The following is a 27,906-nucleotide window of genomic DNA, read 5'->3' as shown; positions in this document are numbered from 1 at the left end:
TGGCTTACTTGATCTTGCTTATGTTCGTGGGTGCGGGAAGGTGTATAAGAGACAGCCATGGGATATTTGGGGGGTGGAATTTATTGGGATCGAGTCTGTCAAGTAGGGAGCACAATCTAGGGCTGAGTTTCGGGTAATACATGAGCAGATGATAATTACTTGGTGTATGGCCTTACCAGCCTGCAAAGCAATGTATGACCCGCAAACCATCCTAGATGCTCCTTGATGGCGTGTCTTGTTCCGTCTTCTGTCCATTGTTGGCTTGGCTACTGTTTCAGGAACGTCAGACGTGCCTATATCATGATGATCGGGCTGTCTTCCGGTCATGGAGCATTTGACATGGAAGCAGGGCGTTGAGGAACTCGTCTGATTCGGGAGAAAGGCGTACGCTGTACATCACTGGCTAAGCTAAAAAATACCCTTACGGCCCTTGTCCCAAAGGTCAAGTCGTGGGGATATACTCGACAGGTCATGACTTGTTTATCATTGCGGCTGCAGCCACTCACGGCCTGCTATGAGTGACCCTCGATGGACCAACCAAGTCGAGCATTATTTCCCCTCAACCTCTCCCACCACTTCGACGACCCGCTGGCGCTGCTCCTGCTCCTGCTTCCGGAACTTGCGCACCACCTGCAACGTGGCGTAGTAGCTGAAGGGGAGGGCGAAGAACCACAGCCCGAAATTGATGCTGGCCGTGGCGATCAGGGCGGTCGGGACGGCCTGCACGCCAAAGCCCACGGCGACCCCGGCGGTCTCGATGCCGCGCAGGAGCGAGCTGTACCGGATCTGGTCGCCGGGGGAGTCGGACAGGTTGCCGATGCACCAGTAGATGTAGTTCTCGACCATGCCGAGGCTGATGCGCTCGAACATGTACAGGCCGAACCCGCGGCCAAAGGTGCGTTGGTTGGCCCAGTCCAGCGTGGGGTCCGTGCGGCGGTACTCGTTCTGGATGACGACGGCCCAGATCCATGTGGCGCTGTTGAGCAGGGCGATGAAGACGTACGTGGCCACGGCGCGCGTCTTGCGGTCCTTGACCCACGGCACGTCGACGAGCGTGCCGCACAGCCACGTCGCCAGCGTGCCCACCACCGCCGACATGAAGCTCCCCAGCGCGCGCGACCGCACGGTGAAGTACGCGGCCAGGTAGGTGCCAGGGTACGCCTGGATCCAGCCAAAGTACCAGAACAGGGGCGTCAGGAGGAGGATCGACTTGCTGCGCAGCAACCGCCACATCTGGGCTAGCTCCGTCTTCCAGGCGATGCCGCGCTGGGCTTGGATGTGCGTGCCGTCGTCCCGTCGCACTTTCTCCGGGTTCGAGAGCAGCAGGCCAAAGAAAAAGCCCAGGCACTGGATGGCGATAAAGGCCTGGTACGTCTTGTACCCGACCTTGCCGCGCTGGTTGGTCGAGTGGTTGATGGCGAGGGAGATGGCGCCACCGATGATGTTGCCGAAGTTGCGGAACGTGAACCACGTCGCGATGTAGCGGCCTCGCTTGTGCTGCTCCGGGTATCCTGTGGCGATGGCGCCCTCGACGCTCCAGAAGAAGCCCGCGCTGATGCCGCAGGTTACACTGCCAAAGTACACCATCCAGGTGGCGCCCGTGCGGTTGTTGAGGTACAACCCCGCGGCGTACAGGGGATAGCCCAGGGACCCGATGGCGAGGGTCCAGCGGAAGCCGATGGCGTTTGTAAGCCACGGCCCCGCGAAGCAGGTCACCGTCATCAAGGCGTAGAGGAGCGCGTTGGCCGTGTTGACGAGATTGGGACTCTGCGATCCTCCGACCCCGAGACCGTTCATGGCGCTCCAGATCCCGGGGGCACAGAACGCGCAGAGCCCGACGACCAGGATCTGGAAGAGCGTCCTGCGGAAGAACGGGGTCCGGATATCGCCTGGATGTAAGACCTCGTCGTCGCCATCTGCTGGATCAGACGGTGGAGCTGACTGCGCAGGTTGAAGCTCTTTATCGGAGGAGAGCCCCGTCTTTTCGTTGCCGGACGGTGTAGCCATGTTGACAGCACGGAGGCGGCTTATGACAAGATCAATGGCAGTTCTGGAGCCTTGACCTCGTATATTCTCTATTTCGAGAACCAAAGCCACATTTATGCCGCCTGAACCTAGGTAGACTTGCCTTCAATATACCTGTCGACAACAACCGGAATGCGTGGGGCGACCTGTGCTCGCCATTGCCTGGGTCGATCACGCAAGGGTCTTGGAGGTCTTGACGCAGCACCACAGGGAGTAGACCTACAAGTAACAGTATCCATTGGTGTTATCTCGACAAAGCAGTGGAATGACCCCCATATCGGCTAGATAGTTGCGAGTTCTAGCTGGCCAATGGTCAAACAGACAAAAAAAAATAATGATCGTCAATGGAGATCCACAAATATGGCGACAGGGGACCAGAGGATGATATGATCGCCGCTAGAAACCGAATTTTGTGTCTTCTTGTTCTTTTTTGGCTCTGTCGACCGTTGACATTTACGAGTACGAGGGTCCATCAAACCAGATCCCAAGTCAGACTCTGAAACTTGCTAGCGTCTTGGTGTCTGAGTGATGTGATCATGTCCATATGTCTTGCGAAGGTGGTGGTGTAATAACCTGACTTTTCTGAAGACAACGGTTGTGGGCAGTGGATCCTGTATTGGCGAGGCTGGAGGAGACGACGATCGTCCTGATATGTAGATGTTGCCGACCGACGGAGGCGACATACTTTGTGTTATTCCATTCCAATATCTCCATATCCTCATTCCTGTAATTCGATATGATTTCTCCTCGGCGATTTCACGGCGCTTGTGCGGCTCGGATTTCGGCGTTGGGCGGAGGAATCTGGGGAAATCAAAAATCTGGGGGGGAAGAACAAAGTCCTTTTGTCGTCTCTAACCGACCAATTCTGGACCGCTAGAAACAATAGCAGCATATTCCGAGGGGAACGGTTGGAAGACAGTGGCAAGTCTAGGAAAACCTTTGGAGGATTTGGACAGCAACAACAATATTGGTGGCAGGACAAGATAAGACAAAGATTCGATCAGGCGGGGGAAGTCAGCTAAGATGGCCACAGCCAATTCATTGAGCGGACGATGCTCAGCTCATCTTCGAAGCGTACTACGCCTCACCAGACCAATATCCAACCAACAGCGTGGGCTGAGCAGTTCTCACAGGCGAAGCCCAGGTTATCTTCCACTCGCTGCACAACCCGCAGCGAAGATACTAGGTCGCCAACAACTCCAGCGAATGCTCCATGTAACCACTGTCCGTCAACAAAGCGAGACAGTCTCAGGCAGTGACAAGAACAGCAGCGGCGACATCCTCTGCTCTGTCACTCCCTCGCCGAGCGGGGATGGACGGACCGTCGCAACCGTGACAATCTCCAATGCCGCACGGCTAAACAGCCTCAACAGCACGCTGATTGGCAAGCTCACGGCGACACTACGATCACTCGCTCGTGAGCCCAACTTGAGCTGCGTCGTCCTCAAGGGCGCCATATCAGAGAGCAAAGTCGCCGCATTCAGTTCCGGTGCCAACATCTTTGAAATGGCCCGGATCAACAACTACGACGACGCCAAAGACTTTATCTCGCGTCTCCATGGGGCGTGTCAGGCCGCCAGGGATTTGCCAGTGGTTACCATTGCGCAGATCCACGGACTGTGCTTTGGCGGTGCGCTGGAGCTGGCTGCGGCGTGTGACTTTCGATACGCGACGCACGAGTCGTCCTTCAGTATGCCGGAGACGAAATACGGAATCCCGTCGGTGATCGAGGCGAGGCTCCTGGCGAACATTGTTGGCTGGCAGAGGACAAAGGAACTGGTGTACCTCGCAAAAATCTACAATGCAAAGGAGATGGAGAAGTGGGGGTTGATTGACGCCAGTTACGACAATGCCGAGATGCTCCAGCGGGAAGTCGACAAGGCAGTGGAACTCGTTACCTCGAATGGGCCGGAAGCCATGAGGGCGCAGAAGAGACTGGTCACACTGTGGGAAGAGACAAGTCTGAGCTTTGGTGTCAAGGCGGGAATCGATTCCTTTGCAAGCATGTTCAGCGATGGAGGATCCGAGCCGGCCAAGTACATGAGAGTATTCACCGAGAGAAAGCACGGCAGAGGCTGAAGAAAGTCCTTGAAGGAGGGTGACTAGCTGCGCGGTAGCACCTCCCTCTGCGTTCTTCGAATGTCTTGCCGTAAATCGCCGGAGGGCCCCAGCATAAGGTGCCTCGCTCAGCAGTCCATTCAGCAGTCCATTGGTATCGCCAGGGACAACCGACTAAAGTGTGGAAGGCTGTTCCCGTTTCAATGAGAAGATCACAGCTGGCCAGCAACAGGTGGGAGAGGAAGAGTGCTCTATTATGTTGGTATCACTAAACCAGTGGATAGTTGGGAAAGTCAATGAAGCAATTCGGCAGATAGGGTATGTATGGAAACAAGCAGCCGACAGTAACTTCAAGAAGGCAGGAAACCAATATGACAAATATTTTATGGCTGTTACTGCCTGGGGCCATCACCTGTGCTGTTTTGTCGACTCAGACACAGACTCGGGCCATTACAATGCAGTCTTCGTACACAGGTTTCCATATTCTCTCAAATTTCCCTCGTACTAACTACCTTCATTCTCGCACCATGAGACCCAGTGGAGTACTTGGAAAGATCGGATACCAGGTTTGCTGGGTCACCTTCGTCGTCCTCGTGGTACACCCATGCGCAACCGAACCCACACCGTTGACCTGGTAGATTGAGACCGGTTGGGCGGCACCGGTGGTTGAGACTCCACTATAGAGATATAAAAGCGACATAATAGCGTTTACCGTGGACCTGGTACAAGGACGTGCCCAGTCGCTTTCGTGATCCTTAGAACGGATGACGCCACGTTTTACCCACTACACTAGTATTTCTGTACTTCTCCCAAGGCGGAGAAGGCCACTTTAGTACTTGAAGACCAGAAGGTGTGTCGCTTTCCTCTTGTATCAAGTATTATATTGCTGAGAGTAGTTCACATACTCGACAAGCAGCAAGTCGGCATCCTTATTGACTCTTCATTTGCGACTCCGTTCCTCCAACTAAAGAGCCATGGCTACCACAATCCAGCCCTTCGGAGCGCATCCATCCAAACTCGATGGCACTCCGCTATCGTCTTTGCCCATCACCTTTGAACCTTTTGATCTGCCCTCAACCAACCAGCGTGTCCTCGGACAGCCTCATCCTGCAGACACAGTCATCCCATTGGCATTGAAGCCATCTGTTCGCGATGGCGCCGACGTTGATCTGGACACCGTCGTCAACACGATAAAGTCACTCCAAGCACAAGGCGGCATCCTGACCGAGGCTCTTGCCCGCCATGGAACCCTTCTTTTCCGCGGCCTGCCCATCCACAATGCCCAGGACTTTAGCAAATTCGCCCATGCATTCGGCTACCAACCGCACGAGATCATCGGCATCGTGGTCAACAGGCCGGTACTGGCGCCGAACGTGGCCCCGGCTAACGAAGCGCCTAAGGACGTGCTGATCTACAACCACAACGAGTCTCCCCAAGTCCCGCACGCCCCGGAATACATCTTCTTCTACGGCCACCGCGTCCCAGAGAAGGGCGGTGAAACACCCATCTCGTCGTCTCTGGAACTGTTCTACCGCGCACAGCAGGAGATCCCCGAGTTTGTCGCGGAGCTCGCCGAGAAGGGCATCCTCAGCAGGGTCACGTACAAGGTCGACACGCAGTACGAGGGCGGGTCGACGCTGAAGCAGGCATTTGGCAAGGAGATCCAGGATGGCGACGACGAGGCGACCAAGCGAGCCAAGATCGAGGCCCAGATCGCGCGCTACGGTCGGGGCAAGCACACGACGTGGGAGTGGACCGACGACGGGAGCATCATCTTGACGCACCGTCTGCCCGCCATCCGCACTCAGCCAGAGACAAATCTGCCCACGCTCTTCACGGGCCTCGCGGCGTATTACAAGAACATCCAGCACAACGCCGACAAGGGCCGCAAGAGCGCGGCAGAGCAGCTATATGGCGACGGCACGCCAATTCCAGAAAAGTACGTCGCCCATCTGGCCAAGATCACCGACGAGATCCGCGTGCTGCACAAGTGGGAGCGAGGCGATGTTCTCGTCTACGACAACATCATCGCCCAGCACGGTCGACAGCCCTGGGAAGGTGAGCAAGGGGACAGGGTGGTCATGGCGAGTCTCTTTGACGGACATAGAGTGCCTGGAGCGTACGGCAACGAGGATTGGGCTCAGGTTGTCCAGGCTCTAGACGGATGATGTAGCCGGTCCGCCTTGAGGACATCGAATGTGGATGTCTTGGACAGAAGCTTCAACATTGTTCTTTCAAGAGATATGATTTTAACAGATTGTTTGTTCTTCTCGTTCACAGTTATTTTTCTATCCTTCTAATACTCCCCAGACACACATACCACTAATCTACCCTGCCAGCTAGAGCCCAGCAACCATACCGTACGTCAAGACACCCTCACCATCTGGCCGCGCCCACCCCTCAGCGTCGACGACCCCCTCGCCAATCCTCACCAGCTCGACAGTCCTGAATCCCAGATGGGTATAGACGTCTCTTGCGTGCTGATTAGTCGCCTCCAGCCAGACAGGGAGATTTTGCTCGCGGGCTTTCTTGAGAAAGGGATCCACTAGGTTCCGAATAGCGCCTGTAATGTAAAGGAATGTACAAAGACGCCCTCCCCCACACCCTTTGGGATGAAGGGGGGGGCCGAGTAGAGACAAACGTCAGCTAAGTACTTTTCATCAAAACTCAAAACAAGTCTTGCCGTGGCCCACTGGGGGACAAGACACCACCCTCTGTTGAGTAAACAGTTCGCATGGTCGTACCTTTTTCTAGCCTCTCCGGTGACCGGGCAATGAGGTTGAGGTACCAGTGGGGTCGATCGCCGAGATGTTTCGCTTTGAGCGCGTCGTACTTGCGCCGGTACTCTGCAGCTCCTTCTGAGATGGCCGCCGAAGAGCTCGGCACGGGCTTTTCGATCCCTGGAGGAAGCCTGTGAGTCATGAGCCGGTTCCGGTGGACCGTGAGGTTAGCGACCTGGCCAGCCAGCCTTGGGGGGAAGAAGAGTGAGAGGCAAAATGAAGCAACAAAAAAAAAAATAGTATGTAACAAATATCTTTCTTCGCCTAGGTCCCCCCCCCCCTTCCTCCCAAAGAAGAAGAAGAAGCTAGGTACACTAGGCAGAGCGGATTTTGGTGCTTCTCCCACTTACCACAGTGCCACCCCGGCCCAATCAAAAGTATGCACAAGGATGCCTCCGTTCTCGAAGCGAGCTTTGATGAGTGGCAACCAGTGCTGGACGCGGTTGTTGAAATCCGCCAGTTTGGGGTGGTCAGGTCGTGAGTCGCGGCCCAAGAAGAGGTAGCGATTCAGGGCGTCGTTGGCGAAGCCCGCGGCAATCACCTGGGCGAATTTGTGTACGTCTTCTTCCTCGCTGACGGGGGTTGGTTCATGGGTGGCGGTGGTGGTGGCCATGGGTACCGAGTAAGTAGGTATCAGAGATGGTGAGAGAGTGACTCAATGAGCAAGAATACCTCGTAAGTTCGGATAGGTTGGAGGTATAACCAAACAAACAAAACCGTGCCAACTTGAATTCTTCTCGCGAGTTAGACCCAGTCTATGAGAAATCCCAAATTCCAAAAGGAGGACAATGGGATCTACATACAGTACCAAGTACTCGGTACACGGACATCCAACAAGCAATCCACGCGACAAATCGGACAAGTCCGTCAAAAGAATAATAATACAAGAAAATAATAGAGCCTCGTCAAGTACCCACACAACCACGTTCACTATTAAGACTTTCATACTTGTAACCTCGTACAACAAAGTATCTCCGCGCAGTCAGTGTATGTACCATTCTCTCCAAAAAGAATGTCTTTACGAGATGAAATGCAAAAAGACGCCGCTCAGACCATTCATCCCTTCTCACAAAAATCTACAACCGAGGCGAGAAAATTGGTTTCGCATTACGTTATCGTGTCCTTTGGTTGGCCCAGGGGGAGACATGGTGTTAATATAGTCAAGATCATGCCATCGCTTGGCTCAAAAGCTTCAAGCGGAAAAGATATTGGGGGGTTCATTGCTTAGAAGTTATTTCCCGGGTCTTGGAAAGTTTCCTCCACCTCCACGTGGATGTGTAATGGATTCCGTCCAATCTCGTGGGGGAGAAGACTTGAGTGACAATGGAAGATAGTAAGAGACCAGGGGACATACGCTCATGTAGTCGGTCATTCTGGATCATGTCTACAATTATGTGTGTAGACACCTGGTAGGCGTTCCACGTCCTTGCTGCCTCCTGCTTGTACTATGTACGTATATACTAACTGGTATGCAATCTGGTCTCGAGTTGGTCCTCAACGATGTGGAGCTCCCACTCTCCTAGCCTCATGGACGGCCTCAAACCGCGTGATATGATATATCGCACCAGAGAGGCGAAAATTGCGCGACTTGGACTAGCAGCAGCTTCATCAGTCCAACTCAACTCGCACACATGGCCGGATCTGCGACGTTCCCCCAACGTCTCGTTTCTGCAAGGGGTTGAATATCACACCCAATAACTCGGAACCGACTGTCCACGGTAGCCATCGGAATAGGTCTGATGGTGCAAGATGCCCTCTGAATCGCGAGCATGATTCTGGCCCGTTGGAAAGAACTCTCTTTGATACGCCTGTGCGAATAAGGTGTTCTGTAGCAACGTGGGAAATACTCACTAAGTTAGGTTACTGTGAGTGGCGAGACTGAGCCTGCTCAGATATTGCCCCAGTTCGTCTCACAACCTGTCCTATAAAGATATTCTCCAGGGCTGAAAGAGAGAAAAAAAAAGAGAGTCTTACTGGCACAGCCTTGCAGAACACTCCAACATGTCTTTCGGCAGGGATTCCAGTAGTTCCAGCATCGACCACGGCACTGCTACATATGTAGTAGGGCCAGAAAAGACAGTTACTGCGTTGGATGTCACCGACGACGTACCCGACAGCCCTGACACCAGGCGAGATGTTTCCGGCGATGTCCTCGACGATGGACTCCGACGAGGTCTCAAGGGTCGACATTTCGTGATCATTGCCCTCGGCAGCATCATCGGACCAGGCACATTCTACGGCTTGGGCTACGCCATATACTTGTCTGGTCCGCTGGGTGCGCTTCTTGGATTCATCATTGTTGGTGTGTCAAGACACTCTCCCCAATACTTCAAGCCGAGTACCAGTGGCACAGCATGCTGATCTTACGCAGGTATCTCCGTGTGGATATTGATGCAAAGTGTTGGCGAGATGACGACCTTGTTTCCTATCCATGGAGGCTTCGTCGAGGTACCATTGTGCTCCAGCTCTCTCCCCAAAATCTAGAGCACTAACACGTTACCAGCATGCCGGTCGTTTCGTGGATCCAGCGCTGAGTTTCGCCATGTCATGGCTGTACTATCTCATGTGGAGCGTCTTCCTCGCTGCAGGTATGTCTTTAGTTCCCGAACATCAAGATATGTTCACCTGTTGATATTGTCAAGACTGGAACTCTGCCATCTTGATCCTCCGTTACTGGGTGCCCGAGACGACATTCCCTTCTTACGGCTGGGCCCTCATTTTCTGGGGAGTCTTCTCCGTCATCACACTCCTTGGCGTCAACGTGTACGGCGAGCTGGAGTATTACTTCGGCATGTTCAAGTTCATCTCCCTCATCATCCTCTTCCTCCTCTCCATCGTGGCCAATGTCGGTGGATTCGGCGGTGGATACATCGGATTCAGATACTGGACGAAGCCAACGGGTAAGGTACACGAGCATCTCTGTCGAGTATTGGTGAACTAACCTTGTAAGGTCCAATTATCCATGGGATCGACGGGTTCGGACAGGTCTTCGTCCTCGCGGCGGCTTACTACGTTGGCACAGAAATCATTTCTCTGGCTGGTGGCGAGTCTAGAAATCCCAAGAAAGACGTTCCAAGGGTACGAATATACACAAACAAACATTACTTCCGTGTATTCAAGTTGGCTAATCTGCGCGCGCAGGCCATCAACTCTGTGGTATACCGCATCCTGGTCGTCTACATCGGCATGCCCTTCTTCCAGGGACTCATATGTCCCTCCGACTCCCCCGATCTTTTGAACGCAGATTCAGTGGTTGCATCGTCACCCTTTACAATTGGCTTTACTAAAGCAGGGTGGAAGACTTCCGGCCACTTTGTCAATGCTCTGATTACCGTGGCGTTTGTCTCCGCCGCGAATGGAGTGGTGTACGTGCAATCACGCACGGTCTATTCTCTCGCCTTGACCGGAAGGGCACCCAAGATCTTTGCAAAGACGACATCGCGTGGAGGTAAGAGAGGACATCCCCATTGAAAAGGGGGGACACTGACACTTTGACAGTACCTTGGGTGGCCATCCTGACCTCCAACCTCTGGGGCTTCCTATGCCTGATGAACAGAAAACTCACCGCTGGCCAAGTCTTCTCGTACATGACCAGCGTCGGCGGCACGGCGGCCTACATCGCCTGGGCGGCCATCATCTTCACGCACCTGCAGATCCGGGCCGCGGCCAAGAAACAAGGCATCGACGTGAAAACGTTCCCGTACAGGGCCTTTGGGAGCATCTGGATCTACCGGCTCAACTTTGCGTTCAACATCTTCCTCCTCTTCATCCAGGGGTACACGGTCTTCAAGCACCCCTTTAACTGGCGGTCGTTTATTGCGTGCTACATCACCATCCCAACGTTTTTCATCCTGTTCTTTGGCTTCAAGCTGTATTACAAGACACATTGGTATGTTGCCCTGGCCATTGATCCTTCTATAAGAGGAATGATTGATTTGACTGGTCGTTCATAGGGTTCGTCTACACGAAGTTGACTTCTCGGACCGTCGGGAATGGATTGCGCCAGCGTCGAAAGCCTCGTATGATTCTAGGTCGTGGAAGAGGAAGCTGTGGGATCTGTTCAAGGATTAGAGTGTCAGTCGATCTCTGAAGGAGGGTTCGTTGTTGGTCTGTGCTGGATCGAAGATCAGCAATTCACCACAGATAGCTTCTGGATGAAGAGTTTTTCCAGTGTCAGCAGTAGATATAGTCTTTGGAGACGTCTGTATATAGAGAAGGAGGTCTGCTTGATAGAGTGTAATAGCTTTCTTACCTCATTTTCACGGGCAGAGGGTCCGTCTCTTAAATCATCGTCTCTTGCACTACTTAGTCACCCCTAGTTCGCTGATAGCGCGGCACTTACTCAATGGTAGATATGTGTCTGATAGTTTCGGGTGCAGGAGTTGACCAAGGCGAACGGGGGTTCCTTCACAATGCAAGCACACGTCCAGGCCCACCTGCAGGGCCAGCCTCATCTTCGACAAAGTTCAGCTTCGGCGGGGAAGCGACCGTCTCCAGGTTGAGAGCTTGTTACGCAGATGGAACCCCGGTCAGGCCGTTGCCTCGAGTAGGCCAGCTTCAAGAGTGATGGAGGATCACCGATGCGTCGAGAATGGACGAAATGTGTGAATGGAAATAGCGGTGTGATGTTTGGTTGCCCAAAAGCCCGTACCTCGCAGGGTGAGATCCACCATGAACCCCGCAACGCCCAGGTTGGTACCAATAAGGAGCCACAGCCTTGTCGTTCTGGTAGAGCCTTACACCCGCAACATCCCCCATGGACGAGTAGCTTACCTCCAAGAGTACTTCCACACAGGGGGTTTTTAAATGTCCGTCAACAAGCAGCGTCTTCCCCAGATTGTGCTGGAATCATAATTCTGCGGGTCGTGGGAAGCTTGAAATTGAGACACGACATAGCCCAAGAGGTCTGCAGGCTGATTGCAAGGCTAACTTCGAACTCAGCCACATTGGCCTGTGTCGTCCAATCAAGGATAGCCACATAGATGCTCGACCTCCATGATACATCCAGAGTCCCGCCTCGTCCAATGCCTTAGTAGCCATGGCTGTCGGTTGCTCTTATCCGCCGCGGGGACAATGCTCCTTCCGCTCGATAGTGTGGTTGCCTATTTCCTGTGTCAAGAACAAAATGAGCAGAAGGTCCTTTCATCCTCAAGATTATAAAATAAAGCCAATTCCTCCCTCACTACCACCTTGTCATGTTCCCTGCTTGTGTTACTAGGAGCTCTGTTTCCGACCATGTACGAAAAAGCAAAACTGGAAAATGGATGCAACATCAGGCTCCTGGAACTCGAGCCAGGTACAGCCGACGATCCTGTCCGTTGCCGACTGCAGCCTGTTTCACTGGAATCTTGTCCATCGTATGAATGTATCTCGTACGTCTGGGAAGGACTTCCTGGAAATGCGACCATCTTCTGTGAAGGTCAGCCCGTCGAAATCAAGGCTAATCTATATGCCGCATTGAAAGCCTTTCGGGACGTGGCCAAGGCTCGCACTCTCTGGGCCGACGCTCTTTGCATAAATCAGAAAGACAAACCGGAAAAAAACAGGCAGATCCCCTTGATGCCGCAGATCTACGGACAGGCCCGACAAGTTCTCCTCTGGCTTGGTCCATCTCAGAGTCTCACAGAGGAGGCATTTGACAAATTGAAACTCCTTGCCATGTTGTGGGAACAACGGGCTGGACGAATTGATAGACGACCGAGCCCAGAAGAATACAAACACTTGGTCATCCATCACAGATCTCAATTGGACGATGTGTCCGTTTTTGACATTAACCAGACACCTAGTTGGGCTTCTGCAGATATTTGTACTCCCAAAGACATCATCAACCGCCGGGACTCGTTACCGAGGAGATGGGGACAAAAGGGGTCCCAAGCATTCGAATTCGACAACGCTTCTATCTGGGAAGCCGTGGAAGGTCTTTTTTTCAATGTTTTCTTCTCACGTGCCTGGATTATGCAAGAGGTAGCACTTGCCAGCCTTGCACTGGTATACTGTGGCAGTTTTTCACTCTCCTGGGAGATATTCCATAGTGCATTTAACGGATGGGAGCTTCTCTTGTTTCATCTATCGAGACAACATGATGTAATGGATGGGACGGCCGCAGGCATTGGCACGGTTGGAGAAGCAAGGGAGAGCTTTCGTGTTTCTGAGATGGGCAAAGACCTTTCGACCGCAGTGGCCAGGTTCGCATTCTCCAAAGCAACTGATCACCGAGATTACATCTACGCTGCACTAGGCATGATCACGACCCATCATGGCATTATACCAGACTACGAAAAGGACGTCGAGGAGGTTTTCTTAGACGCGGCAAAGCGCATGATATCCCAACGACAAGATCTGTACCTTTGGGGTCGTAATTGCTCTCCTCGAAGGAAACGTTACAAGTCACTACCTACTTGGGTTCCAGACTGGTCGGTTGAAAACGATCATTATGCTTTCCTGCATATGACCAGAGAGTCAGTAACAGACTTTCCAGGCCATTGTACGACAGTTGGACGTCGACTGAGGGTCAACGTACACTTGCTCGATACCGTCTGCTTTGTCACCAAGGTCAACCTCGATGGTACAGTGTTGGGAGGAGCAGCAGAAAACATTCTTTCGATATTTACGCGCTTGGGACTCGACCTCTTTGGGGTCTATCGAACCGACTATTTTGGTGAAGGTCAAACACCTAATAGCTGGAGACACCTGAGTGAGCCACAGAGTGTCCAACTATCAAGACTGGGAGACGTCTTCTCTATTCTCACCAAGCTTAATCGAGTGCCCAGTTGTGTGTTGAAGACACTGTCTGAATTTCTTGTTTTAGGAGAGCGACCTGGAGATCACCAAAGACTCAACATTGAGGCATTGTGGGATGCCTTATGCCATAGTTCCTTCCAGTTCAACAGGGGCAGAAATCCTGGACTTCAACTTTTTCTGTCCTGGTGGTTTGCAGCCGCTTCTTCAGCATGTGGCAGCTTCACCGTAGATGGAATTATCAAGGCTCCTAAGGCGTACGATATCTGGGTGGTGGCGGCGATGCAATTAACCGCATCCGAGGAGTCGTGTCGGAAGTCCTTTGAGAGCATTGTTGCCGGGATCATGTCCTCCATTCAGGGAGGAGAGGACTTGTTTGTCACCAAATCAGGATATATCGGTCGCTGCTCTCCCGGCGCTGCAAAACCTGGACATCATGTGGCCATTCTCGGGGGCGCATACCGACCGTACCTTCTTGAGAAGCAGACCAGCGGCCTGTTTCAATTTGTCTCGTATGCGTACGTAGAGGGTATGATGGGCGGGAACATTCGGCTGTCTCCACGCGCCAAGTTCAGTATGATCGAGATTGAATGACGAAAGGAACTGGAAGATTGGGCTGGGGAGAGAATTTGAGACTACAATAGTCAGAAGTACCTTCAATAGAGTGGCCGTCGTTCCGTTCGATCTGTATTCGTAGTCACCTTCCACATGGGTAATCGCATGACGTTCGTTTTACCCGGGGATGGCAGCACAAACCGCCAGCAAGCCTTGACTTCGGGTCTGTTCCCGATCGAGTTGTATGCACAAATAGGACGGCACTGCCTTCTGGTCTCGTGGCCCTGAAACGTCTCGTTTTAATCGTGTATGTGAACCAAAATGGCGCTGTCCAGCGGACAGATCTCCGATCCGGAATCTAATCTAGCCCTTGGCTCTCCCACTCCTATGAAATATCATTGTAACCATGACCCGCCGCCCACGCATGATTATATCCTAACCTCACAATACCATAAGCGAAGAGATACCGACGACCACCGCTATGCCCCAACAAAGAGAGCGCTTCACATCTCCGGCAAGCACGACCCCTCCACTCGTCGTCCCCGCCGTACCGCAGCAACTGTCCCGGTCATAGGTCACGTTGTTGGCGTCCGCGGCGACCTGGAAGACGCTACCGTTGAAATTGCCAATGTTGTAGTAATCGACCAGCAGGAAGTTGGGCGGGCGGTCCCACAGGGCGGTGCAGTTGAGGACGGTGCGGCCGGCCGAGCCGAACCCGGCGTCGGCGTTGGTCTCGTTCAGCAACGTGAAGAAGGGCACGTCGATGCTGATCCCCGCGACGTTGACGTCCAGGTTCAGGTTGTGGTTCGCCATGTACATGCGGTTCTCGCGCACGTCCCGCGCCTGGTCCGGCGGCCGCTGCGGCGTGCACGGGAAGTTGCGGTCCGTCGGCGAAAAGGGCGTCTCCCACATCTGCGAGAATTCGTCGAGCAGCCAGGGGATCGCGGTCTGGTTGGCCTCGTAGTCCAGCATGACTACCGCGCGCTGGTTCCGGAAGATCATCTCGGCGAGCGTCGGCCACGAGTCCAGCGGCATGGGCTGTGTCGGAGGCGTGTAGACGAAGTCGATCAACCCCGAGTTGACCACCGGCGCGGTGAAATTCTGCGGCGCGACGACGTCGTAGTTCCCCATGAGGATGGTGATGACGTCGTAGGGGTGCTTGCGCAGCCACTTGGTCACGGTGCTGAGGTAGTCCTGCAGTGTGCCGGCGTTGAGAAGCTCGCAGGACGTGTGGCAGAGGTACATGGTCCCGTCCTCGAGATGTGCTTGGAATTGTACTGCAATATAGCAATCCAGCCATTAGCTAAGCTTCATACTGGCCACACGGAGAGACAGTGGAAATGGACAAAAACGTACACATGCGAATCCCGTCGTTGAGCTGAGTCTCCACATCCAGCATTTGATTCGAGGCAAGATTCCCCGGACGGATAAAGGGGCTGTTATGGGCCGCCACGTAGGTGATGTTGCTGAACTTGCGGTTGCAGAATGACGGGTGTCCATTACACGGGACGGTGTTTGTGGGCGGTACGGTAGACGATGTGCTCGAGGCTGTTTGGTTCGTAGTCGCCGTCGTCCCGTTCAAGGTACTCGTTGTCCTCGAACTGCCTACCAACACAGTTTCGGTGGCCGAGGATGATGTCGAAGTCGTCGTCGCATTCCCGGACTCTGTACCGGATGAGGTTGTGGTGCCATTTGACGTTGCGAAAAGACTCGACAGGTCTGTCACAGTGGCATAGTCGGTGGTTGCTGTGATGGTTAACGTGCTCGACTCGTCGGCGTAGGTGGTGCCGCTGGTGGCATAATCGGCGCCGGTTGCGGTGGGTGTGTCTGTCGTCTCGGTCGTTCTGCTCTCACTATCGGACTGCGAAAACGCTCGAAGCACGAGGCCGGCAAGGGTAAGGGATGTTATCAGCCGCATGTCTGATACCACTTTAAACTGAGCCCGGTGATGGACACAGCATCTAAGAGGCAGAAGCGTTGTAGAACATTTTTTCGAGAAACAATGGACTTGGCAATAGGCGGAGACGGCATGTCGTCTGAACAGACAGCGACGGGATAAAAACTTCACGTGATTTCCAGGAACCACACACTAAATACCTGGGTGTGCATGAGTGCCATCATCCAATACTTTTCGATGACGCGCGTTGCTGGGGTGCTTGTTCGGAGAAATACTCGTAAGCCCCTGAAACCCCATTGCCCGATGGTGTTGGCACCCAATGGGACGGCCAGGCTAGTTACCCAGCAATACCCCTTGGATAGCTACAGTGTCAGTTCTCGACTCCCATTGAGCAGTGTTTTGATTTGATTCACTCGGCCCAAAAAGACGTGGTGGCTGTTTATTGGCGGCGCCCTCATTTCGTCGCGGTGGCCTTTTGACATAATTTTGCGATGCGGAAACAAGGTTGTCGCCCGGTTGCCGATTGCAGCCTTATGCCCCACTCCGCCTTACCGTGTTGGGAAGTGATACGTCAGGCTAGTGGGCCTTAGTGCAAGACAAGGCTGGGATCATCATTGATGTTTGTGATGTCATTCATAGTTCCTGGCCACCAGAACGTCCCATTGGGAAATCCACCTTCTGAGCTCTCTGCGTCCAAGCCACGGTCAATTATTACGAGTGCACCGCTCTCACACTCGAACCCTGCCACAGATCCTTGAAACCTACGCGGCTGAGAATCTTGGCACACATCTTTCCAGATGTCGTAGCCCAACACACCACTTCCCTCCTCCTCTGTATCAATTAATCCGTTCCCATGATGATCTGTACCTTTCGATGAGGAGGCCCGTCTAGATCGGCTTCACGGACATTCAGCACCAGCATGGCCTTCTTCAGACGCACCAAATCTGAGAAGCCCGTCAACCGAGACCGCTCATCCGACGAGGTCCCATATGGCTACACAAAGTCCAAACCGACAGCCCTCCGCACATTCGCAGCGATAATCTATCTTCTTGCCACAATCTTCCTCATATTGGTGGAGATAGGAAACATCAACGACAAGGCCGTCATTCGGTCGACCTACTTCCTCAAGATCGACCTGGCAAACATCATCCCGGCCTCGGTCCCCAACGCCATCTTCATCAACAGCATAGCCCAATCCATCGGGCTGCACGACTTCTACCAAGTGGGCCTGTGGAATTTCTGTGAGGGATACAATGGCGAGGGAATCACGTACTGCTCCCCGACCAAGACGCTGTACTGGTTCAACCCCGTCGAGATCATCCTGGACGAACTCCTGGCGGGGGCGTCCATCACGCTGCCCAGCGAGGTCATCGACGTGCTCGACCTCGTCCGCCTCGCGTCCTTTTGGATGTTCTCATGCTTCCTGGTCGGGACGTGCCTGACGTTTCTCTGCGTCTTCGTCTCTCCGCTGGGCTTCTCCCAGCGGCCCCGGTGGCGACATAAAGCGAAACGGATATTCCTGCGGCAGCTGCCCATCTCGATCCTGACCCTGGCGGCGTTGCTCTTCACCGCGGTGGCCACGCTGATCGCCACGATCATGTTCCTCATTTTCCAAGACAAGTTCTCGGGCGCCGCCGACTTGAACATCCACGCGCGCCTGGGCAAGCCGATGCTCGCGTTCATGTGGATCGCCACGGGTCTCAATCTGATTGGGTTCCTCATGCAGCTGGGCACCTGTTGCGGCGTCTGCTGCTGTACCGGGAGGCGCAGGGCGGTCAGGCGCAGTCAAATGACCGAGGCCGGGCGAGGGGGAGTAGTCGACAACACCGAGGGACAGGGGGAGAAGACGGTGCGGGACGTCGACAGCAGTGCCAGGACAGATGGGTCTTCTGCCGGGGCATTCCCTGCATTCAGGAGGAGCAGGCGAGGCTGAGCGTGCCGAGGTCGTCTTTATGTTTGAGATGAGCAGTACTTATGAGGAGCGTGCCAAAAACTGATTGAGCGCATCTGAATGGTTGTGTGCGGCGGACAAGCCAAGGAACACTACAAGAAGCCCCTTAGCTATCTATGCACATACACTTTCCACCAGATGTCGGTCCACAATCGGTGCCTCCACGAGCTCTCTTCTTGTCCCTCGGCACGGAGTCCACAAGTGTTCTTCCGTGTCGTCCCAACACAGATAAACGCCGTGAGTTGCCTTTACCGGGTTGCAGAAAGAGAGGATCCAGGCTGGCTGGTGGAAGAATCCCCGTCTGCTTTCCTTCTTGTCTGCCTCTCTACCTGTCTACTTGTCGACTCGATTGTACCCGAACAACCACGTCCCAATCTCTCCCATGCGAGGGAGTCATTATCTACCCGCGGCTGAAAGAAAGATCAGATCAAGTTGCTGCCTCGTTAGGACCCAGTCAGGTAAAAAGTCTAGCGGGCAGAACGCTCGAGAAAGTAAATACATCCATCCCTGTCCATACCATCGAGTCTCACCGTAAGGACAGACACGTTCTATGTTACTTGTACATTCCCTGCTTCCCTTGTCTTATTTTCTTCAAAGCCCGCCAGCCCGAGTGGGTCGGTGGAGAAACGTATGCTGAAGAAAAATGTCATGGTTTTTTCTGATGATATATTCTACATGGGCAATAGTCTATTGCCGTTTCATTGATCATAAAGGGGCCGGATCCCTCCTTTCCAAAATCAGGGCAGGATCTCAGGTCTCAGAGTGGTGATGGCTAGGACCCCCAGTGCCCGATTCTACCGTGTAATTAGAGAATACTCTCCGCTAAAGCGCATCGCAAATATCGGTCCTCGCTTGTTAATAGGTAACCCACTCCTGCGTCCAGACAAGACCACCGCTCCCGCTCTCTTGCCACCGATCCTCGCCGGTCCACAATCCTGTTCCTCGCAACCTGCCCTCTCTCCCTTCTCGATCGGCGTGGCAATAGCGTAACAGTACCTTCCTCTCGTCCAGGAAGAACGTGATATCAACCCACTTCGGCTCCAATTCCTCCGCCACAGCGCCGCACTGGACCACCGCGTGTTCTTCGATGCTCGCCAGCTTTTCGGCGATGGTGTAGACGCCCAAGGTGTCCCATACGCGGGACTGGATCTCCGATTTGTTGAGAAGGGACGTCACTTGATACCGGACTTTGGTAGACCGACAGTCCGTTGTTCCTATGTAGATTGGGGGTCCGATTCCACTGTCGACGCTCATCGAGTGCTCATCATACGCGAAGAAGGATGAGCGGTTCAAAATGCTCTCGCTCAGGACCAACAAGCGCGCAAAGTGGGCATTCAAGGCCTCCTTGCGCTCGGCGTAGTTCCGACAGGACTTGTGGCAGTCACAGGTTTCTGGCGGGTCACACAACGGCACGATCACTTCACCGGTATCAGCGGAATGAAAGGCCATCTGTGTCAGCAACAAGAGATATGCGGCCTCGCGATACGCCTTGAGAAGCTGAGACATGTGTCGATCCTGCGGGCTGTTCCGGCATTTTCCGCTCTTGCTGTATTCTGCATATGCCATACTCCATTGCAACAAACGGGAGATGTGTGTTTGGTGACGCTGGAAACCCGTGCCTGTCAGCAAGCCCTGTTCGAGAAGACCCCATGTGTGCCATATCCAATTTGCTTCTGTGAAGAGAATGTCACGGGCCTGCGAAAGTGAGTCGAATATGCGAGGGATGGAGAGGGGATTTGGGTCAGGGTAGGAGGTAGTTTCGCTCCCTGTCGGGGAAAATGGACTTAGATATGGACCAGGCATCGACTCGGCCGGTTCGCTGAGGATCTTGGCCGCGCCTCCAAATAGGCGGACGGACTCAAGCTCCAGTCTAAGGAAGAGGCGCCTCAGACTGTCATGGTTTACTTCAACGGCACGATACTGCGTATTCTTGTAAGTTGTGCGCATCTTTCCACTCAGGACGCCCTTCAGACCGTTCGTCATGTGTAGTTGCGCCGCATCGTAGTTGCCCTGGAATGTTTCAAAAATGCTGAAGAGTTTCATGACAATCATGTTAATTTCGGCGGCATTTGGATGTGAAGCCATGTCATCCGACAACTTTCGGAGTGCCTTCTGGTACAGTTTATCTGCAATGTCGCAATACTCAAATGCCTCGCGCGAAATTCCCAGTTCGAATCTCCGGTGGACAGCTCCGACTGCTGCAGCAGCTGCAAGTACTGTGGGATGTTGCACACATGCTCGCACAATGTATGTTCGCCAGACTGAGCTGTCGAAATATGCAGCGAACTCGGGGCCCGTCCGAGACCGGAAGAAGTCGAAACAGAAGAAGTCATTGTCCGAATCAAACATGACATTGGATGGCGGTCGCCAGAGTTTGTCTAGAGCGGATTGGGTCTTCGAGTTGTTCAATGCCGGGATAGCAACTTTGCCTGCGACCGTCTTCTGTCGCTTTGCGTCGGCTTCGGTATATAGGGGTGATGACTCCTCTGATGTTGAAGGTTGGTCGGGACTTTGACTGACATAGCCGTCGCATTTTCGGCCAGTACTTGTGCAGCGGCGGCAGAACGGTTTCTCCTCGTCACATTTCTTGCGCCGAACTTTGCACGTTATACACCCAGTTCTGACCTTATGATGTGTTTTCCGAGTTCTTTTTGGCTTCTCCATCAGCGGGAGGTCCGCCATGATGGCTGTGCTTGTCATCGTGCGGAGGTATACAGCCTTTGAACGACAAACTCGAGATCAGAGAAACAAGGCAGTACCATTCCACCAAAATGCGGGGCATGGCGATATATGTACTTGTGCTTGTAGAAGCCCCAGAGGCTGTTCCTTACCGAATACGTGCCATGCATGACTCCTTAGCATTCCGGAAATGCCATCCCAGGCAGAAACCCTTGCCTGTTGAAGCGTTCCTGACTAAAGTAGGATACTGATGCGTGATTGGCTCGAGCGTACTTTTTCGCGCAAGATGTGCCAGGTGCTGACATGAAGTTCCAGGCAGCAAGGGCACCAACGGCGGAGTGGCTTCATGAGATTGGCTCTGTGGATGCCGCGGATATACTGGCCCGATGGTAGCCGCGAAGAGTCTGGCTGCTTTGGCACAGCTACCGTCTGGCCTGAAAGCAGCCTGAAGGGCTCGGATTCGCGATTCGCCAATTCCAGAGCAACAGGACCACAGTGCCTAACGAGAAATGAAGATCCAGTTGTTCAGCGAACCATAATAACGTCAAGGGATGTCATTATTCCTCCTCCTTTTTTTGCTTTTGCCTCGGAGTGCGCACGAGCTCCGAAACTGTCGTCGTCCGATTCTGTGTGCGTTGATCAGGTGAGCACCGAGGTCCAGGAAAATGGCTAGTAGATACCTCTTGGTATGAAGGCTAGAGACATGATTGAATCCGGACCCGTTCGAGCATGAGTTCTGTGAAGATTCAGTGGAATGACCAGGCGAAGGATGTGTGAACAGCAGGTGACAGGACATGTGCTCGTTCTTGTTTGCAGCTCGTGCGGTCAACGCCCGCAGCGGCCCCCAAACATGTTGCTTGCACCCCGCATAATAAGACACACCGACGATTGACAATTGACCTTCACACTATCCTATTCACAGGACAAGAATACTCCAGAATCTCTCAGTCCATCTCCTCATTGCATCATCACCCTCGGTCCTCAAGTAGTCACTAGTCATGACGCCCTCGAACAATATCGCTTACACCGCACCCATCAACCCTCCATCCACCTCACCGAAACTCACTATCTCGCAGATCTGGCAAGGTCTCGAGCTGAAGATCCGCGCGGGCCAGGACTTCGTCGGTGGTGCCCTCCTCTCCACGGACGTCATTTCCGAGTCGAAAGATGAGCAAGGCCGACCCGTCACGGTGCGCGAGGTTGTGTTTCGAGACGGGAACAGGAGGGTGAAGGAGACATGTGTCGCGTACGAAGCGATGAAGGTCGAATTCCACCAGCCTGATGGCTCCAAGGTCCAAAACATCATCTCGCAAGGGGCAGGGCCAGAAGGCGAGGATCTCTACATGACCTACACGTTTGAGTGGCTGCATCCCGAGTGTGAGGGCGACGTCAAAGCATTGGAAGAAAAGAGGCAGAAAGAGACCAAAGTGGCCAAGATGGCAGTCGAGGAAACCATACGGGTGATGAGAGAGATGGTCAAGGACGGCAGGATCAAATAGTCAGGAGAGATGAGCGGTCAGGCACCAAAAAGTGTCATTGAGGATGGCACGGCTAGCAACACGCAGAAAACACACAGGAAGCCCGTCAATGTCCGCTCTTGAGTGCACACTTGGTCATTTGCCAATGGGGTAGTTCGAAACAGGCATATGGATGAACGGCCAGCATCAGACACGCACTATGGACAATTCCCAATGGGTCTTTGGACTGCTCAAGGGTGATTCAACGCCAAAATAGAGTCGCTTCAGAGTTGTCCAAAACCAAGATGACACCCAAAACTACACAAATTCCCACTCAATAACCCTGTCTCTGTTCCTTTCGCTTTCCAATAATGCCCGAATTTGCAGATCGCCCACGCCAAGTTGCTGCCTCAGAATTCTCCAGAGTGTGTCTCGTTCCCAGGCTACCTCTTCTTGTAAGCTCGGGTCATTGTGTGAGTTCTGTGTTTGTCCTAGACGCTCTGCCTCGACAGCTCGAGTAGGGTCGATGTACGGTGGTCCTCTCCTGTGGCTGTCCTCGTCGCTCTGCGTGATGATATTTGAGGACACTGCCGCAGGACCATGAGGCGTCCAAGGTGAAAGAGGTGCCCATGAGGTGCGTGTTGAGAAAGATGGGTGTTGTGTGTGCTCACCTGAAGCCGCCCTTGAAGATCGACGACCATTAACTCCGCCGGTTGAAGCTCTTGCGTGCAATAGAGCTAGCTCCGGCGGCACATTCTGTGGTCCAGCTCTCAGAGGGGCATAGGAATCTTGCAGGTTCAGGCCGCTTCCAGGCGAGTGCCGTAGCCCCTGGGACTCTGGAGCTAGGATCTGTCCCAGCGGGTTGCGCGACCGTCGACCTAATGCACGGGCCGCCTGCCGCAAGATTTCGCCGTCAAGACTGTTGGATGCAGGCAACTGCTGTAGTGACTGTCCTTGTGAATCGACTTGTTGCCGACTTGGGCCAGCAGACTCTGGCTGTGCTTGAGAAACGGCGAATTGCTCGGCTATCACGTCTCCCCCTTGGCTACCGCGGTTCCGTCCTCCACGATTCCGTCTTTTCTTCGGTTTCGGTTCTTGTTCGGAGTTGGTCGTCTTTTGAGGTGTGGACATCTTCATCTCGATGTCTTTTCTGGCGTTATGCAGCGCTCCTCTTTGCTGTTCTTCCATCCGTAACCTGTTTCGCCGTGCTTCTTCTATTAGGCGCAGTCGGCGGACCCCATTGGAGTCGGGATCAACCAAGACGTCTTTGGGTGGTGAATCAAAGTGGTCTAATACAGGAACAGCTTGTGCCTGCTGTGTTGGTTTTGCTTCAATGTATTCCTCAGAGAACCTCTCCATGGTGGAACCAGTACTGGAAGTATCGGAAGAATACGTTGAAGGGGTTTTAGCTAGTCCACCTCTGATTCTGGGATGTGGGAGGGCCGTCATTGTGTGATATCCCAGCCAATGTGGGAGGGTCGACATCTCCAGGGTTGGCGTCGCAAGTAACGATCTTGGTCCCATCATCAGAGTGTTCCGGTGCCAGCACTCATTATATCAATGACTTGGCTCTGTTCAACGCAATCAGAAAAGACGTTTGTCGTTTCCACGGCCAAGCAAGCACTCGTGCTCAAGAGCAGCATGTCAATGACTACAACAAAGCGTGTAGGCGGTAGAAAAGCGATCCTGAGAATAAGGGACCACGGAGAAAGGTGACAGGACAATGGATGTTTCAGACAGAGCTGTTTGCTTGACCGCAAAAGGGCTCAAACATCAGTGTCTCAAACCGTTCAAAGGGTATGGTGACAACAGAGATGACTTCCAGATCCACGAACTTGGTACGCTGCCATTGCCTCATTCCCAGGCCTCGCCCCAGTCATCATCATTGATGTCAGGCTCTTTAGGCTTGGGTGCCTCTTTCTTGATCTCTTTCTTTGCAGCTACAGGGGGTGTCGTCCTTGTACTCGAAATGACCGGTCTCTTCGCATTCGCCCCAGTTGTCCCACCACCCGCAGAAACACTTCTCGCTGGGCCGGCAGGACGGACATTGAGCGTTGACGCTGCGGAGGTACCTTTGGATAAGCCCTTTGGAAGTGGTTTCTGCGATTTGGATTTTGACTGCGCGGCCAGCCAGCCAGCGAAATCCGGTTCGCCACCATCATCAAAGGCAGCTGCAGGTTCAGGGGTGGTCGTGTTTGTACGTTGCGAAGGTGATGCATCAAAGAAGTTATCCCCCTCATCATCCATGGTACCCCAGGCATCCATCGTGTCCCCTTCCTCCCAACCTGCTTCGGGCTCAATCGCGTGTGCGGAGCTTTTCACTGGTTGCGAGGCTTGCGCTCTCGATGGGCCAGTTGTCGGTTTGTCGGATGAAACGTTGATGGTGGGTGTGTTGCGTCCAGAAGCAGGCATCGATTGCGTTTGTGCCAAAGGCGCCCCGTTCGCAGTCGCCGTGGAAGCCATCTCGCCTCTAGCCCCCGCCATTTTGTTTGTGAAAGAGGAAATTGCCCAACCAGCCCAACTGGTGTCGCTTTGACTTCCGATCCTCGCTGGAACAGCGGCACTAGCTGCTCCTGGGGCCGGCTCTGGTGGAAGTGCCGTTTCAGGTAGAGAAGATGCATATTTACGAACTCTCGCCAAGTAAGAATCGACTGCTTTGGTGGCTTGGTCACGAACTATCTTTTCTTTGTCGACCAGGCTGACGCAAAGGACAGGCAGGATTTTCGTGGCGCAATCATCGTCACTGAAGACATCAATTGTGGCGTTGAGGGCCATCAATGCTGCACTTCGGGCATGTACAAAAGGATCTCTTAGAGAACGGCCGAACGCAGCAATCAGTACCTTAGACCGTGACCCAACACCCAGATTTCGTGCAATCTTCCCCAGGCATATCGTGGTGTTGGTCCTGATTCCTGGCTGATCGTCATTGGCTGTTTTGGCGAGGAACCGAAGGAGCTCTCCATTGATGATCCTGTCCGATAGCTTGGATATTACTGAGAGGACGGCCTTGACTGTCTGTTCCCTGACGACTGGTGCTGTGTCGGTGAAGCCAGTCGTCATGGCAGGCCAGATTTTGCCATTCACATCTTTTTGAGGTATTCGATCGATCATTAGCGGTAGGTTATCCAACAAACATACTCTCATGGCCCGGTCTGGACTGTTGAAGAGACGGATAATGAGCGGTCCAAGGCGTGATTCGAATTCGTCGTCAGACATTTTCAACCCGATTTTCATGATGGCTCCAAAGACACTAGGTCCTCCGCCACCGAATTCAACAGACTTCAACAGCTCGGGCAAGATTTTCATCTTGAAGAAATCTTCCGGGAAGTCGTCGGTGAGGCTGTCGAGTTCCCTGTCATAGGGTAAGCAACGCGTCCGCTTGATATCAGAAGGTGAGCTTACTTCAGGAACTCATTCCGTTCCTCCTCGTTCTTCAACCCAAGACTCTCAGCTCCTTCGGTGATGTGAATAAGTGGAGTCTCAAAGAATCCTCCGGCCTTCTTTCCCTGCTCGACAAACTGCCCAGCATTCAGCCTCAGCTTTGGATTTGCATTTATGAGCCGCCGATAGCTCGGGACCATGTTGGCCGATATACTCTTTGGCTGTGCTAGGCTGTCGCTGCTCACGAAACTCCCGTTGAATGCTTCGTACACAAGAGTCCCGAGACCGTAGGCGTCCGGAGCCCCCAGGGGATTCTTCTTGATAGCGGACCAGCCGCCATTGACCACTTCGGGCGGGGCATAAGTATTCGAGTTTGGCAACGAACTTCCATAGTTGTAAATAATCGCATCGTCGTCATTCATAGAACTCAGCACTTCAAACCCTCCCAGCTTCCATTCGCCGCTCTCACTTGTGAACACGGACGCAATGCGTATTGCGCCGTGCACTGAAGAGGCGTCGTTGTTGATGAACTTCAGCGTAGAAGAAACGCTGTACAACCCCCATTTTATAGTCTCTTCGCTCAAGCTCTTGCGCCTGATGTGCCAGGCCAAGGGGCTAACTTTCTCCGTAATGATGTAGATGTTTGTCTCGTTTTCGATCACATCGATTACCCGTATCACTCCGGGGTGTCGTATCGTCCGCAGTTTTCGGGCGGCATTTTTGGCTAGGGGCAGCAGAGCCTTGTTGGCATGAATATCGAAGTTGAACAAGCAGCACGGCGAGTTGTCGTCCTAGACCATCATTCATTAGAGCGGTGTATCACCAAGCCGAATCGAAATCCCCCGACTAACCTTCTTGGTCGCATTGTGTAGGATCCAAATAGAGTCTCCGAAATCAATACGGTCTCCGATGGTGACTGGAAAGGAGCTGGATTTGGCGATGGCAGAAGCGACGGCGGATTTGAGAAAGTCCATCGACCTTGATGCGACCGGGGAGTGGAGCAGTCAAAGGCCAAGGGACTGTCTGCGAAGAATCAATTGACTGAAATCGCCGGGAACGATGGGGGGTGTTGACGACTTTCACGAACTGGAAAGTTGTCCACAGAGGCTGCGGGCCATTTCGCGCCGTTAACATCATTAATATTATTATTGGGGAGAACGCGCCGCAGGATAAATTTCCCCGCGCTCGTTCTCCATCATCCCACTTGCCGCAGGTCTAAGAGTTGAACAGTTCCAGAATATACAAGTTCACCTATCACCCACCTCAAGTTTCGTCCCAATGGCAGACAATTCGATCTCGCGCCGCAGGACTTTCTCTTCTACCAACATGCCAAAGAGCACAGACTACCGGCCGCATGAGGGCAAGTTTGGTATCATAACTGGCGGCTCAAGAGGTGTGTACAAGGCATTCTTCGGAAAGATGAGGCTCAACTTTGCAGCTTGTCTAACTGATGACAGGTATCGGAGCTGCCGTAGCTCATAATCTCGCTGCCAAAGGGTGCTCTCTCCTTCTTGTCTACACGTCCGACTCTTCCACCGAGCCAACGCAAGCACTTTGCAAAGAACTCTCTGAAGCATACGATGTCCTTTGTTTCCCAGTGCAAGCCGACCTTGCAGAACCAACTCGCAGCATCCCGCATATCCTAGCCACAGCAAAGAATCACTTTTCACACCCTAGGACGGGCACGTTCCAGGTGGACATTATTATAAACAACGCGGGCATCGCCGGGAACAAACTGTTGAATGATCCAGACATGGGCGCCATTGAAGAGACACAGTTCCGACAGCAATACAGTGTGAATGTCCTTGCGCCATTGTTGCTGGTTCAAGCATGTCAACCGTACCTCCCCAAAGACCGATCCGGGCGCATTGTCAACCTATCGAGCGTGTCTGCGTCCATCGGGTGTGAGTCACAGTCAATATATGCCGGGACAAAGGCGGCGCTGGAAGCCATGACCCGGGTTTGGGCCAGAGAGTTGGCGGAAAACTGCACGGTCAATGCTATCAACCCAGGCCCCGTTTGGGGGGACATGTACAGTCTTGCGGGCGAGAAGTTTTGGAAAACAAACCAGAAATATGTAGACAGTGCACCACTGATGGACTATAAAGGAGGTGACGACGCGATCAGAGCACGGGCGGGAGGCGATCCCGAGGAATATGACCGCGTGGTATTGCAGGGCATGGGTGGTAAGAGGCCGGCTTTCACTGACGAAATTGCGGGCGTCGTCGGTATGCTCTGCTCCGAAGAGAGCGGTTGGACGACAGGCAGTGTGATTTGCGCCAACGGCGGCATGAAAATGTCAATAGCATAAGGGGAAAGAATGAGGACGAGAGTTAACAATTGCGTTGACTTTCAGGAGGGACGGAGGGTTTGGAGTTACATACA

General features: G+C 53.3%; 13 protein-coding genes across 13 annotated transcripts; 7 read left to right on the top strand and 6 right to left on the bottom strand.

The window, feature by feature from the left end:
- Positions 1–549: 549 nt before the first annotated feature.
- Positions 550–2,007, bottom strand: AYO21_02768 (hypothetical protein; the record flags this gene model as incomplete). The annotated part of the gene is made up of 1 exon (XM_022652745.1): positions 550–2,007. The coding sequence occupies one exon, from the start codon at positions 2,005–2,007 to the stop codon at positions 550–552; it is 1,458 nt and encodes a 485-aa protein (XP_022515101.1).
- A 1,041-nt stretch (positions 2,008–3,048) lies between these two features.
- On the top strand, positions 3,049–4,104 carry AYO21_02767 (hypothetical protein; the record flags this gene model as incomplete). Its single annotated transcript, XM_022652744.1, has 1 exon — positions 3,049–4,104. One exon carries the CDS (start codon positions 3,049–3,051, stop codon positions 4,102–4,104), a length of 1,056 nt encoding a protein of 351 aa, XP_022515100.1.
- Positions 4,105–5,057: 953 nt separating this feature from the next.
- On the top strand, positions 5,058–6,251 carry AYO21_02766 (hypothetical protein; the record flags this gene model as incomplete). Its single annotated transcript, XM_022652743.1, has 1 exon — positions 5,058–6,251. One exon carries the CDS (start codon positions 5,058–5,060, stop codon positions 6,249–6,251), a length of 1,194 nt encoding a protein of 397 aa, XP_022515099.1.
- A 171-nt stretch (positions 6,252–6,422) lies between these two features.
- On the bottom strand, positions 6,423–7,476 carry AYO21_02765 (hypothetical protein; the record flags this gene model as incomplete). Its single annotated transcript, XM_022652742.1, has 3 exons — positions 6,423–6,646; positions 6,828–6,994; positions 7,214–7,476. 3 exons carry the CDS (start codon positions 7,474–7,476, stop codon positions 6,423–6,425), a joined length of 654 nt encoding a protein of 217 aa, XP_022515098.1.
- A 1,388-nt stretch (positions 7,477–8,864) lies between these two features.
- Positions 8,865–10,934, top strand: AYO21_02764 (hypothetical protein; the record flags this gene model as incomplete). The annotated part of the gene is made up of 8 exons (XM_022652741.1): positions 8,865–9,165; positions 9,235–9,311; positions 9,367–9,451; positions 9,506–9,763; positions 9,814–9,941; positions 10,005–10,311; positions 10,362–10,752; positions 10,817–10,934. The coding sequence occupies 8 exons, from the start codon at positions 8,865–8,867 to the stop codon at positions 10,932–10,934; spliced, it is 1,665 nt and encodes a 554-aa protein (XP_022515097.1).
- A 1,164-nt stretch (positions 10,935–12,098) lies between these two features.
- Positions 12,099–14,195, top strand: AYO21_02763 (hypothetical protein; the record flags this gene model as incomplete). The annotated part of the gene is made up of 2 exons (XM_022652740.1): positions 12,099–13,218; positions 13,273–14,195. 2 exons carry the CDS (start codon positions 12,099–12,101, stop codon positions 14,193–14,195), a joined length of 2,043 nt encoding a protein of 680 aa, XP_022515096.1.
- Positions 14,196–14,597: 402 nt separating this feature from the next.
- Positions 14,598–16,074, bottom strand: AYO21_02762 (hypothetical protein; the record flags this gene model as incomplete). The annotated part of the gene is made up of 2 exons (XM_022652739.1): positions 14,598–15,433; positions 15,513–16,074. 2 exons carry the CDS (start codon positions 16,072–16,074, stop codon positions 14,598–14,600), a joined length of 1,398 nt encoding a protein of 465 aa, XP_022515095.1.
- Positions 16,075–16,972: 898 nt separating this feature from the next.
- AYO21_02761 (hypothetical protein) lies at positions 16,973–17,986 on the top strand (the record flags this gene model as incomplete). Its single annotated transcript, XM_022652738.1, has 1 exon — positions 16,973–17,986. One exon carries the CDS (start codon positions 16,973–16,975, stop codon positions 17,984–17,986), a length of 1,014 nt encoding a protein of 337 aa, XP_022515094.1.
- An 873-nt stretch (positions 17,987–18,859) lies between these two features.
- On the bottom strand, positions 18,860–20,686 carry AYO21_02760 (hypothetical protein; the record flags this gene model as incomplete). The annotated part of the gene is made up of 1 exon (XM_022652737.1): positions 18,860–20,686. One exon carries the CDS (start codon positions 20,684–20,686, stop codon positions 18,860–18,862), a length of 1,827 nt encoding a protein of 608 aa, XP_022515093.1.
- Positions 20,687–21,681: 995 nt separating this feature from the next.
- AYO21_02759 (hypothetical protein) lies at positions 21,682–22,182 on the top strand (the record flags this gene model as incomplete). The annotated part of the gene is made up of 1 exon (XM_022652736.1): positions 21,682–22,182. One exon carries the CDS (start codon positions 21,682–21,684, stop codon positions 22,180–22,182), a length of 501 nt encoding a protein of 166 aa, XP_022515092.1.
- A 276-nt stretch (positions 22,183–22,458) lies between these two features.
- Positions 22,459–23,499, bottom strand: AYO21_02758 (hypothetical protein; the record flags this gene model as incomplete). Its single annotated transcript, XM_022652735.1, has 1 exon — positions 22,459–23,499. One exon carries the CDS (start codon positions 23,497–23,499, stop codon positions 22,459–22,461), a length of 1,041 nt encoding a protein of 346 aa, XP_022515091.1.
- Positions 23,500–23,994: 495 nt separating this feature from the next.
- AYO21_02757 (hypothetical protein) lies at positions 23,995–26,495 on the bottom strand (the record flags this gene model as incomplete). Its single annotated transcript, XM_022652734.1, has 3 exons — positions 23,995–25,492; positions 25,543–26,312; positions 26,373–26,495. 3 exons carry the CDS (start codon positions 26,493–26,495, stop codon positions 23,995–23,997), a joined length of 2,391 nt encoding a protein of 796 aa, XP_022515090.1.
- A 352-nt stretch (positions 26,496–26,847) lies between these two features.
- Positions 26,848–27,832, top strand: AYO21_02756 (hypothetical protein; the record flags this gene model as incomplete). The annotated part of the gene is made up of 2 exons (XM_022652733.1): positions 26,848–26,914; positions 26,979–27,832. The coding sequence occupies 2 exons, from the start codon at positions 26,848–26,850 to the stop codon at positions 27,830–27,832; spliced, it is 921 nt and encodes a 306-aa protein (XP_022515089.1).
- Positions 27,833–27,906: the final 74 nt, after the last annotated feature.

Source organism: Fonsecaea monophora (assembly GCF_001642475.1).
Source record: "Fonsecaea monophora strain CBS 269.37 chromosome Unknown Scaff12, whole genome shotgun sequence".
NCBI lineage: Eukaryota > Fungi > Ascomycota > Eurotiomycetes > Chaetothyriales > Herpotrichiellaceae > Fonsecaea > Fonsecaea monophora.
The sequence above is the reverse complement of the archived record's forward strand: the minus strand, read 5'-3'. Positions and strand labels throughout refer to the sequence as shown.